At 45.3% G+C, this 13,444-nt stretch overlaps 1 protein-coding gene across 1 annotated transcript; it reads right to left on the bottom strand.

Moving 5' to 3' along the window:
• Positions 1-646: 646 nt before the first annotated feature.
• LOC148048779 (toll-like receptor 5) lies at positions 647-10,724 on the bottom strand. Its single transcript, XM_087703459.1, has 2 exons — positions 10,652-10,724; positions 647-3,087 (listed from the first exon to the last, which is right to left on the bottom strand). The coding sequence occupies exons 1-2, from the start codon at positions 10,713-10,715 to the stop codon at positions 1,139-1,141; spliced, it is 2,013 nt and encodes a 670-aa protein (XP_087559585.1). The 5' UTR covers positions 10,716-10,724; the 3' UTR covers positions 647-1,138.
• Between the last annotated feature and the right edge of the window lie 2,720 nt (positions 10,725-13,444).

Genomic DNA, 13,444 nt, shown 5'->3' with positions numbered 1-13,444 from the left:
TGCCGCATCCCCACAGTCACATCCAAATTCAGACTTCGCGACCGGTTTCTGTTTATGACCGTCACAATGTCCCGGAGTTACGTGATCCTCTCTTGCGACCACCTGACAAAATCCATGGGGGAAGCCAGGTTCACTTAACGGTGTTATTAACACAGCAACTGCAACGATTCACTTAACTGGCAAGAAAGGTGGCAAAATGGGCCAAAATTCACTGAATGACTATCTCGTTTAGTGACATTTGGGGGCTCAAACGTCATGTTGAGGACAATTTGTATTGTGGCTGTAGTTCCTGTTTTCCAGCCAAGTTGTTCTCACTGCTGGATTTTCAGGAGAGAGAAAAGCCCTGCCGGTCTCCTAATTTGGTGCTGGCTGGGAATTCTGGGAGTTGTCACCCCAGGAAGATGGGACATTGTAGACGTTTTGTTCAAACTCCCTCCAAAACCTGTTGCACACTAAGTGGAAATGTGTCTGATCTAAGATAAGACCTCAGGGACCACTAAATTGATCATTTTAAGTCCTGCAGACCACTAATATCTGCATAATGGCTGGCTGGGCGTGGCTAGGTCATGTGATTTGGTGGGTGTGGCCAACTCGATGTCACTCATATCAAGGGGCGCCTTGCCAGCCACTCCTTGCCTGCCCACCCGGGCTCCTTAGGGCCCCAAAAGGAAGCAGTTGCTGGAGCTAAGCAGCCGCCAGGAGAAAGGAGGCTCAGCAGAAGCACCTCACTGAGGACTACCAGCATAGGCTTTATCAAGCAGAGGGAAGGCCTGCAGTAGTGCAAGGCCAGGTACTGGCGCCTGGAGGCTCAGCGGGCTGAGATGGTCAGCCAGTTCCAGACAATGATGCAGTCCCACTGGAACGAGGCCCTCCGGCTCTTTGCCATCAGTGGCCTCGTCGTCCCTCACCAGGAGGCTGAAGCAGACCCCAAGTCGGAATTTCTGCCCCCCTCCAACCCGCCCCAAAAGACTCTGAAGGGGGAGACCCTCCATAGCAACACAAGCGTTCATTGTATGTATGCAGCTCAGGGACCGTGGTTTTGAGGACCCCGGAATTTAGTGCAATATAAAAAAGGCAAATAATTTCTCTGCGGACCACCAAAATTTTCTCATGGACCACCGGTTGGTGACCGCTGGCCTTAAGAGACACACTTGTGCAGGAACTGAGGCAAGGGCTGCCTCTGGAAATTAGAGCTGGCCTGAAGGCAAGTCAGGGGAAGCTGAGATGCCTTCACGATGGCGGTGTGGTTCTGCAGCCAGTTGTTGAAATGCTTGAGGTCACAACTGCAAACTAAGGACAGCTCCCTCAAATCCAGGAATCGCAGCTGCCCCATTGGTTGAAAGGAGGAAGACGAGAGGGTCATCAGCGGATTTCCACGGACACGGAGAGCCCGCAGGGATTCCAAACTATGGAAGATCTGTTCGGGAAGTTTGTGCAACCTGTTTTCCCCGAGATCCAGGATTTCTAAAGACGCCAAACTCTGGAAAAGGTTCCCAGGCAAGTCTCGGAGGTGATTGGAGCTGAGATTCAATGCCCGGAGTTTCTCCAGAGGCTGAAAGAGGTCCGTGCATCTCTGGGTGGCCCAGATGTTTCCCAGGTCGTTGCGGGAAAGGTCCAGTTGCGTGAGTTGCCTCGGAGACTTCTCAACTTGCGAACACCTCGCCAGGTCGTTGCCGGAGAGATTCAGAAACTTCAGGAGGGGGATCTCTGCCAGGTGATGCCAGACGTTCCCCAGGTCCTTCAGACGGTTGGAGGAGAGATCAAGATGGACCAAGTGTGGGCCAAGTGTTTCGATGCCCCAGGTGTCTTGGATCCTGTTTTGCCCCAAATGAAGACGCAACAAGGAAGGGAGATTCCCTCCGGGAATTCGGTCAAGAGCGTTGTCTTGCAAGTCGAGGAACTGCAAAGATTTGAGATCCGTCAGGGCCTTATGCTGAAGAATCCCGATGTGGTTGGACTTCAGGATCAGACGTTGCAGAGGAGAGGCCTTCAAATCCTCCAGTGCTTCTGTGTACAGCTCCCCGAGAAGATTGTGGGACAGATCCAGAACTTGGAGCTTGCTTAACCCTGAAAACGCCCCCTTTTGAATCTTGTTAATCTGGTTGGATCTTAAGAGCAAGGTGTTCAGATCCGGCAAGCTGGAGAAGACGGAGGCGTTCAGGGTGTTGAGGAAACCGTGGGACATGTCGAAAGTCCCAATGCGGCTGTGATGCAGCCCCGAGAACGTGGTGTGGGAAATGTCCTTCAAGTTCTTGAAGCCGAACCTGCTGCCGATGGCCCCTGAGTGTTGCACCTTGAGGTTCTGGATCCTGGTGCCGTTCAGTCTCTGGAGGAACGCTTCGACGCGGGCCACGTCCCACGGGTTGGAAGAGATGTCCAAGATGCCCAGGGTGATGTCGCGAAACGGGTTGGCGCAAGAAGGACAGCCGCTGGACAGTCGATTGGAGGACAGGTCGAGGAAGGTCAAATGGCGCCCTCGGAGATATTGGAGGTCGTCTCCACAAATGGCCCCGATTTGGTTGAGTTTCAGCTGGAGGACACTTAGTTTTTTCAGTCCTTGGAAGGTGGGATCTGGACTCAACCGACGAAGACGGTTCCCTCTAAGGTCCAAGGTTTCCAACGACAAAAGGTCTTGGAAATAGCCCTTCTCCAGGATTCCGTTGTCGAAACCACTTGTGTCTAAGTGTAACACCTTGAGTTTGGTCAAACCCTGGAATGCTTTGGGGTGCAGTGAGAGGTTCCTGTTGCCCCCCAAGTCTAGGAAGGTGATGTTGGACACGTTCTCAAAGGCCTTCTCCCCAACATAGAGAGGGTCCCCCAGTTGTTTACCCAACGACAGCATCTGGAGGGCGCTCAACTGCGGGAACGAAGACGCCTGGAAGGTAGTGAAGAGGTTGAAATTCAACAGGAAGACTTGAGTGGACACGTCCACCTGGGGAATGGCCCTGAGGCTTTGGCCTTGGCAGTTGGCCACCAGGAGGTTGTTGATTTGAGTTGTGGAGCAGCGGAAGAACACGTTGGTGGTTGAACTCGGGGCTGCCAAGACAAAGACTATTGCGAGGATGGAGACTGGAATGAAAGAAAGGAAGGAAGGAAGAGATTTTATTCACGTCCCAGCCTTATGGCTACTATAAAATTGATGTTCCTAGGAATCCATTGGTCAGCTGGAGCCTTCGCAATGGATCGCATGGTTTGTTGGTAGGCCATGCAACTCAACTACATGGATTAATGTAAAAATATAATGTAAGCTACATGGATTAATGTAAAAATAAAATAGAATTACGTATTCTATTTTATTTTACTCTATGTACACAGAGAACATATGCACCAAAGACATTCCTTCTATATTCTATTTTATTCTATTCCTATATTCTATTTATATTCTATTGTAATCTATTCTACTCTACTCATTTTTAATCCTATCTATTCTAGTCCTATAATCTATTCTATTCCTATATTCTATTTATATTATATTATATTCTACTCTACTCATTTTTAATCCTATTCTATTCCTCTATTCTATTCTATTTCTATATTTCCTTTTATTCTATTCTATTTCTATATTCTATTTCCATTTTATTCTATTCCTATAATCTATTTATATTCTATTGTAATATATTCTACTCTACTCATTTTTAATCCTATCTATTCTAGTCCTATAATCTATTCTATTCCTATATTCTATTTATATTCTATTCTACTCTACTCATTTTTAATCCTATTCTATTCCTATATTCTATTCTATTTCTATATTCTATTTCCATTTTATTCTATTTATTCTATTTTATTCTATTCCTATATTCTATCCTATATTCTATTACTATTCTATTCTATTCTACTCTACTCATTTTAATCCTATTCTATCCTATTCCTATATTCTATTCTATTCCGATATTCTATTTCCATTTTATTCAACTCTATTCCTATATTCTATTCTATTCCTATATTCTATTTCCATTCTATTCTATTCCTATATTCTATTTATATTCTAATCTATTCTACTCTACTCATTTTTAATCTTATTCCTCTATTCTATTCCTATATTCTATTTATATTCTATTCTAACCTACAAATGTTTAATCCTATCCCTCTATTCTATTCCTATATTCTATTCTACTCCAACACAGTGTCTCTCACCAACGCTGCTTTAAGAGGTGTGGACTTCAACTCCCAGAATTCTTCAAGTGGCCAAGGTTGAGAAACACTGGTCTAATGTGTTAGAATAATAGAATTTTAAGGCTAGAAGGGACCTCAGAGGTCTTCTAGTCCAACCTTCTGCCCGTGGCAGGACACCTTATTAAACTTGACAATAAATGGCTTGGTTTAAGTTACTGTTATCACCCTCGACTGCACAGAAGGTCTGGGAGAAATAAATTGGCTCCGTTTTGGGTGAGAGTTTATGTTTGCAAACCAAGTCAGCTAAAACTTAGCATTCACATAGACTTTGTTAGCATTAAACTGGCTTATTTTTTATGCAATTTAATGTGTCATTTGTGGTTCAATGTTATTGTGCACATACAGAATAACAGAGTTGGAAGGGACCTTGTAGGTCATCTAGTCCAACCCCCAGCTCAAGCAGGAGACCCTATGCTATTTTGGACAAATCCCTGTCTAGTCTCTTCTTAAAAACATCCCGTGATGGAGCCCCCACAACTTCTGGTGGCAAGCTGTTCCACTGGTTAATTGTCCTCCCTGTTAGGAAGTTTCTCCTTAATTCTAGGTTGCTTCTCTCCTTAATTAGTTTCTATCCATTGTTTCTCATCCTGCGTTTGGGTGCTTTGGAGAATAGCTTGACCCCCTAACTCCTCTCTGTGGCAGCCCCTCAAATATTGGAAGATGCTCTCATATCTCCCCTAGTCCTTCTCTTCATTAGACTAGCCAGGCCCGGTTCCTGCACCCATTCTTCATATGTTTGAGCCTCCTGTCTGCTCATCATCCTGGTTGCTCTTCTCTGCACTCTTTCTACAATCTCAACATCTTTTTTTACACCATGGAGACCAAAACTGGAGGCAGGATTTGAACTCGGATCTCACCAGTGCAGTATAAAGTGGCCCAGGCATCACACAAATTAGCAGAGTTGGAAGGGACCTTGCAGGTCATCTAGTCCAACCCCCTGCCCAAGCAGGAGACCCTACATCTGCCTCTACCTAGGATTGAACTCACAACCTCCTGAATGTGAGGTGAGAGCTCCCACCTCTGGGCCACAAAATCAGGAGGGATTGTAATCAAGAGAAATGCATTGTGTGTGTTCTGGCAGTGTGCTACATGCTCTCTCCAACTGAAAACATTTTTAGTAATTTTCCTCCCTTTTCTAATTCAGGTAAAACCTCTGACCTGTACATTTAAGACACAGGACATGAAGTCATCCCTCCTCCCCAGGAAATAATGCTCAGCTGTCTGATGGTGATTTGACAGCATTCTCTGTTGGGAGGAAGCCAATGCTCTCTGTCCCCTTCCTTACCAAATACACCCCCAAATTCCAGTTCTTTCGTCCGATGCATCTTCAGCCGATCCATTTTCCCTTCTGAGCTCAGATCCCGAAGTCTCTTCGGTGGAGATTCTTCCAGCCACGGAGAACTGTTCTACAGCCGTTTAATGTCTTGGTCTCCGTTAAATAGCCGCGCACCGTCTCAATCTGCAGAAGAAGAAAAACCGAGTCTGGATCAATGGCAGTTGTGTTTGACAACGCTGGGCTGCAGCGAGAAAGTCGGAGCGCCTGTGTATTCCCGCTTCCCAGCTGGCCAAAGAATTCGCCTTCCCATTTAAACCCATCTTCGAACCAACTAAGCATGGAGAATAGGTTTCACATCCGCATGATGTTCTCTCGTGTGCAGCTGGGCTTGTAATTGGAGACCTGTTTGCCTTCTTTTTTTAGAAATTAATCACAAAGGGAGCATGCAAAGTCTCGCAGGGAGCTAACAAAGGACAACCAGAATGGATCTCCTCCTCCTCCCCTTCCTTCCTTCCTTCCTTCCTTCATTCCTTCCTTCCTTCCTTCCTTCCTTCCTTCCTTCCTTCCTTCCTTCCTTCCTTCCTTGCATTGGGAATTTTTAATCCCCCTTTGGGATCCAGGACTATTGCACAAAAGACGCTTTTCACAACACGGTTCTCCTGTTTTGATCCCTGGGTGTGTGCAAGTGCCCCTGTGTTGTAATATAGTTCTTTGTGCAGGTGTGTGTCCTCCATGGCCTAGTTCATACTAGGGCCTGCAGGGTCACGCTGAATCACACAGGAGACAACTGGCTCCGAGAAAGCCATAACATCCTGATAGTGAATAACATAACATTCTGAGATGTGCCCTACCATTGACGTCCAGGATTTGACCATATATAGAAAGAACTTTCCTGAAGCAGTAGATTAGAAATTGTACTTTTACAGGCTGTTTTTTATCACATGCTATTGCTCCTCCTGCCTTTGTCCTGTCTCAATAAAAGGGGCTCTCAGGCTCTCATCTGGGTCGCTCCATCCCGAGAAAATTTGTCTCCTGTCTTTTCTCAACATTGGCCTCATGGGCGAACAGCGGAAACTTCACACCCCTGGCTACGATTGTCATACATTACACAACACCGGTTTGCACTTTGGAATAGCATTCTGTTACACAAGTATTAGTGATGGGTTCCACATTTTGTTACTACTGGTTCGACCTCCCCGCGCCCGCGCCCGGTTCGTGCATGCGCCCGGCCTTCTACGCATACACTTTGCTCGCCCTTGTGCCTTCCGTGCATGCACACGTCCTCAAAAGCGTGCTTAAATAGGACGGCATGCAGGTAGTCCTTGACTTACAACAGTGCCCAAAATTTCTGTGGCTAAGCGAGGCATTTCTTACGTGAACTTTGTCCCGTTTTACAGCCTGCCATGCCAACGGTTCTTAAGTGAATCACGGCAGTCGTCAAATGTGTCACCCGGTTGTTAAATGAATCTGGCTTAGCCCAGGGACTTGGCTTGTTCCAAAGGTGGCAAACGAGGATCACGTGACCCCAGGATGCTGCGACCGTCATAAATACGAGTCAGTTGCCAAGCGTCTTGAATTTTGATCACGTGACCATGGGGATGCTGCAACGGTCATAATGTGAAAAGCGGTCATAAGTCAGTTTTTTCAGTGCCATTGTATCTTTGAATGCTCATTAAACAAACTGTTGTTTAAGTCAAGGACTACTGGATAATGCCTTGTTTCTCGAATCACTCTGCGATGATAGAAGGCAATTCATACACCCAGTCCCAATCAATCAATCAGAATAGAGCTGGAAGGGACCTTGGAGGTCTTCTAGTCCAGCCCCCTGCTCAAGCAGGAGACCCTACAACATTTCAATCAATTAATCAGAATAGAGCTGGAAGGGACCTTGGAGGTCTTCTAGTCCAACCCTCTGCTCAAGCAGGGGACCCTACACAATTTCAATCAATTAATCAGAACAGAGCTGGAAGGGACCTTGGAGGTCTTCTAGTCCAGCCCCCTGCTCAAGCAGGGGACCCTACACAATTTCAATCAATTAATCAGAACAGAGCTGGAAGGGACCTTGGAGGTCTTCTAGTCCAACCCTCTGCTCAAGCAGGGGACCCTACACCATTTCAATCAATTAATCAGAACAGAGCTGGAAGGGACCTTGGAGGTCTTCTAGTCCAACCCTCTGCTCAAGCAGGAGACCCTACACCATTTCAATCAATTAATCAGAATAGAGCTGGAAGGGACCTTGGAGGTCTTCTAGTCCAACCCTCTGCTCAAGCAGGGGACCCTACACAATTTCAATCAATTAATCAGAACAGAGCTGGAAGGGACCTTGGAGGTCTTCTAGTCCAGCCCCCTGCTCAAGCAGGGGACCCTACACAATTTCAATCAATTAATCAGAACAGAGCTGGAAGGGACCTTGGAGGTCTTCTAGTCCAACCCTCTGCTCAAGCAGGGGACCCTACACCATTTCAATCAATTAATCAGAACAGAGCTGGAAGGGACCTTGGAGGTCTTCTAGTCCAACCCTCTGCTCAAGCAGGAGACCCTACACCATTTCAATCAATTAATCAGAACAGAGCTGGAAGGGACCTTGGAGGTCTTCTAGTCCAACCCTCTGCTCAAGCAGGAGACCCTACACCATTTCAATCAATTAATCAGAACAGAGCTGGAAGGGACCTTGGAGGTCTTCTAGTCTGACCCTCTGCTCAAGCAGGAGACCCTACACCATTTCAATCAATTAATCAGAACAGAGCTGGAAGGGACCTTGGAGGTCTTCTAGTCTAACCCTCTGCTCAAGCAGGAGACCCAACACCATTTCAATCAATTAATCAGAACAAAGCTGGAAGGGACCTTGAAGGTCTTCTAGTCCAGCCCCCTGCTCAAGCAGGAGACCCTACACCATTTCAATCAATTAATCAGAACAGAGCTGGAAGGGACCTTGGAGGTCTTCTAGTCCAACCCTCTGCTCAAGCAGGAGACCCTACACCATTTCAATCAATTAATCAGAACAGAGCTGGAAGGGACCTTGGAGGTCTTCTAGTCTGACCCTCTGCTCAAGCAGGAGACCCTACACCATTTCAATCAATTAATCAGAACAGAGCTGGAAGGGACCTTGGAGGTCTTCTAGTCTAACCCTCTGCTCAAGCAGGAGACCCTACACCATTTCAATCAATTAATCAGAACAGAGCTGGAAGGGACCTTGGAGGTCTTCTAGTCCAACCCTCTGCTCAAGCAGGAGACCCAACACCATTTCAATCAATTAATCAGAACAAAGCTGGAAGGGACCTTGAAGGTCTTCTAGTCCAACCCTCTGCTCAAGCAGGGGACCCTACACAATTTCAATCAATTAATCAGAACAGAGCTGGAAGGGACCTTGGAGGTCTTCTAGTCCAACCCTCTGCTCAAGCAGGGGACCCTACACCATTTCAATCAATTAATCAGAACAGAGCTGGAAGGGACCTTGGAGGTCTTCTAGTCCAACCCTCTGCTCAAGCAGGAGACCCTACACCATTTCAATCAATTAATCAGAACAGAGCTGGAAGGGACCTTGGAGGTCTTCTAGTCCAGCCCCCTGCTCAAGCAGGAGACCCTACACCATTTCAATCAATTAATCAGAACAGAGCTGGAAGGGACCTTGGAGGTCTTCTAGTCCAACCCTCTGCTCAAGCAGGAGACCCTACACCATTTCAATCAATTAATCAGAACAGAGCTGGAAGGGACCTTGGAGGTCTTCTAGTCCAACCCTCTGCTCAAGCAGGAGACCCTACACCATTTCAATCAATTAATCAGAACAGAGCTGGAAGGGACCTTGGAGGTCTTCTAGTCTGACCCTCTGCTCAAGCAGGAGACCCTACACCATTTCAATCAATTAATCAGAACAGAGCTGGAAGGGACCTTGGAGGTCTTCTAGTCTAACCCTCTGCTCAAGCAGGAGACCCAACACCATTTCAATCAATTAATCAGAACAAAGCTGGAAGGGACCTTGAAGGTCTTCTAGTCCAGCCCCCTGCTCAAGCAGGAGACCCTACACCATTTCAATCAATTAATCAGAACAGAGCTGGAAGGGACCTTGGAGGTCTTCTAGTCTGACCCTCTGCTCAAGCAGGAGACCCTACACCATTTCAATCAATTAATCAGAACAGAGCTGGAAGGGACCTTGGAGGTCTTCTAGTCTAACCCTCTGCTCAAGCAGGAGACCCAACACCATTTCAATCAATTAATCAGAACAAAGCTGGAAGGGACCTTGGAGGTCTTCTAGTCCAGCCCCCTGCTCAAGCAGGAGACCCTACACCATTTCAATCAATTAATCAGAACAGAGCTGGAAGGGACCTTGGAGGTCTTCTAGTCCAACCCTCTGCTCAAGCAGGAGACCCTACACCATTTCAATCAATTAATCAGAACAGAGCTGGAAGGGACCTTGGAGGTCTTCTAGTCTGACCCTCTGCTCAAGCAGGAGACCCTACACCATTTCAATCAATTAATCAGAACAGAGCTGGAAGGGACCTTGGAGGTCTTCTAGTCTAACCCTCTGCTCAAGCAGGAGACCCTACACCATTTCAATCAATTAATCAGAACAGAGCTGGAAGGGACCTTGGAGGTCTTCTAGTCCAACCCTCTGCTCAAGCAGGAGACCCAACACCATTTCAATCAATTAATCAGAACAAAGCTGGAAGGGACCTTGAAGGTCTTCTAGTCCAGCCCCCTGCTCAAGCCGTCGTTTGTAATGACAACTGCATTTAAAAAAGTGACTTGCAGACGAACCTCACCCTTATGACCATCGGGCCATCTCCATGCTCACATAATCAAAATTTGGGCACTTGGCATGTTACGGTCATGTGATATTCCCCTGCAATCTGCCCAGAAATGGGGGAGGGGGGCTTCCAACAAGCCAAGTCAATGGAGGAAGCCACATTCGCTTAATGGCCACACGATTCACTTAACACCTGCAGTGATTCGTTTAACAACTGCTGCCAAAAAAAAGTTGCAAAACCAGCCTTGAGTCATTTACATTGCCTTGCTTAGCAAGGTAAATCCTGGTCCCAGTTGCAGTTGTAAGTCCTTGTACCTTTGGAGAGGGGTTGGGGGTTGGGCGGGGGGCTTGTGAACTTGGACCCTAATCCCACAAGGGAAGGGGGTGAATTTCACTCTTTTGTAAAAAACAAAACAAAAACCACACTCTTAACATAAACCAACGATCTCATGCACAGATATTTGGGGTCCTGTTTTGTGGGGAAGTCCCTCCCTCCATGGCTGATGGGATTCTGTACATCACGGAATGCTTTGGTGCCCCAAAATGCATGTAGTGCTCCGGTGGTGGGTTTCAAAAATTGTTGGAACCGGGCTTCCGGGGAGTGGCCTGTCGCCGGCCGGCAGCTTAACAGAGCTGCCCCCAGAATTCAGGTTCGTTATCTGCTCAATATCAACAAGATAACTCTTTTTTCAGACAAGAAAAAAGCAGTGAGGAATCTCAGCTGGTAAGAATCTTCTTTGAAGTTCACAGTTTGTTTTTTTTGTGAGCTGTGGACGGAGGGGGAGGATCAACCCAAAGCTGAGTCATTCAACTCCGACCTGAACTTCGCAGCTGTTATTCACAGCATTAGACAGGACCCCTCCCCCTTAGGACAATCTTTAGAAAAGAGACTATTAAAAATCAATACGAGCAAAGACCAACTTGTGAACTTTAAAATTTTTCTCTATCTGAAATACCAGCTTCAATGTTATAAAAACCTCTTTTGTTTAATTGTTTTCAAAATGGCGTTTACAGCTTCTGCATTTGTTATCTCCGGCTTCCTGCTACAGAATCAAAGAAATAATTTCTTATAATTCAATTAGAGCTACTCCCTTAAAGTTTTCAAGACGCTTTGTTGTTGATAAAGAGACATTCCAAACATTCCAAACGGACTTTCTCTTTTGAAATCCTCCGTAAAACCCCTTGAAAAAAAAAAAAAAAGAAGGAAAAAAAGGGGGGGGGAGGAATTTCTTTTTCTCCACATAGCACAGTGGATTTGTAATTTAGAACAAATAATTAAAACCAAAATATAATGGCATCCAAATCAACCTCTGTCAAATTACCTCCGAAAACGTCTCCCATACCTGGTACAAAGTTGCAGCCCCCACCATCTATGCCCCCTAGTGGAGATGTACTAACAAAAGAATTTTTTCTGGAAATGTTCAAAGAATCCAGAGAACAGAACTTAGAAATGTTTAAAGAATTCAGAGAACAGAATCAAGAAATGATTAAAGATTTCAAAGATGAAATAAGGAGTGAGATGGAAGTTCTATATGACAAATTCGATACCAGGGTCACTAAAATGAATGATAATATGATGGGAATTGTAAATGTGATAACAGAATATATTTCTGGAATGGAAGATAATTTAGAAACTCTCAATGAAGCTAAAACTAACCTGATATCCAAAACTGAAATGGTGGAACAAAAAATTGACAATGCTGAAAAACAAATTATTATGATACAGTATAAGCAGATGGAGCTTGCATTAAGAGTGAGGGGGCTGCGTGAAGGAAAGCAGGAGAACTTAAAGCAAATGTTTTCTGAAGCTTTTGACCGTCTGGTGGGAAAACCGGGATCCAATTTTGATTGGCAGATTGACAGGATTTTTCGTGTTAACTCATGGGCGGCAAAACAAAGGCAACTTCCCCGAGACGTGGTAATATACTTTGTTACAAGAGAATCTAGAAATATAATACTACAAGAGTCTTACAATACTAAGCTTCAAATTGGTGGACAGGACCTGATTGTTTTGAAAGAAATACCACCTCAGATGCTAAGAGCCAGAAGAGATTATGCTTTTCTGGTGGAAGAGCTCAGAAAGCGTCAGATACAGTACAGATGGGATGCCCCATTCGGTATTACAGTTACAATGGACAAACAAAGATATCATCTCAGCTCTGTATGGAAAGCTCGTGATTTCTATCATAGGATTCTGAAGATGGGATACCCTGAACCTTCGGGATATGGTGAAAAACCACGAGACGAACAAGATAAACAGCAAACCACACAACCATCAGATAAAATGTATCATCTCCCTCTTCCGGAAGGGCAAGGAGTCAAGGAAAAAAGACCCAACCGTAAGACCACCAGACAAACGGATAAACAAGCTACTATGCAACAATCTCAACAATCGTTGGCCATTGATCAAGGAGCTACTGCAACAAGCTCAGAAGCTGTGGGAGGAGCCAAACCAAAGGTGAGACAGGCCTTGCGGGAGGCTCTAAAAAAGCTTCAGGCAACCAAAAATGACAACTAAGATTTTGACATGGAATGTTAACGGACTGAACTCTCCACAGAAAAGAAAGAAAATATTTCATTATCTCAAACAGTTTAAGAATGACATAATTTGCTTGCAAGAAACTCATATCAAATCAACCGATCAAAAATATTTGTTTAACCCCAAACTGGGCCAACATTTTGCGACCTCAGCCATGGAAAAGAAAAATGGCATAGTAGTATATTTAAGAAAAGACATTAAAGCTGAGCTAATTGAAGCAGATCCCTTTGGAAGATATATTGCATTAGATTTAATCTTAGAAGGGAAAAAGACGTTACTTTTGGGAATTTATGCTCCTAATCAACAACAAGATGGATTTTATAGAAATCTTCACGCTAAATTAGTACAGTGGGACTTTGAATCTTGTATATTGTTGGGTGACTGGAATGGCGTGATCGACACCAAAAGAGATAAGAAGACAGCTCGCCCGAACACCAAATTTCGAGCTAAGTTACCCAAAGCCTTTTTTGACATGCTGGACGACTTTGAATTGCGAGACGCTTGGCGCGAGAGGCATGCAGAAGAACATGACTTTACCTTTTTTTCCAATAGACATCAATCTCTTTCAAGGATTGATTTTATACTAATTACAAATGATTTACTTTGTAGGGTGAAGAAGACAAAGATTATGGCGAGAGTTCTTTCAGACCATAATCCAGTCTGGATGGAATTGGGAAGGGTAGCCCAGCCAAGAAGGTCCTGGAGGTTG

This window comes from Thamnophis sirtalis, unplaced genomic scaffold (genome assembly GCF_051295495.1).
Source record: "Thamnophis sirtalis isolate CommonGarterSnake01/CBP01778 unplaced genomic scaffold, rThaSir2_p1.2 scaffold_2, whole genome shotgun sequence".
NCBI lineage: Eukaryota > Metazoa > Chordata > Lepidosauria > Squamata > Natricidae > Thamnophis > Thamnophis sirtalis.
This window is presented reverse-complemented; position numbering and strand designations above follow the sequence as displayed.

Coding starts and splice junctions, on each gene's coding strand:
- LOC148048779 (XM_087703459.1), bottom strand. CDS start 10,715: ATGTACAGAATCCCATCAGCCATGGAGGGAGGGACTTCCCCACAAAAC. Junction 3,088..10,651: donor AAACAGGACCCCAAATATCT/GTGCATGAGATC, acceptor CTCTTCCTTCCT/TCCTTTCTTTCATTCCAGTC.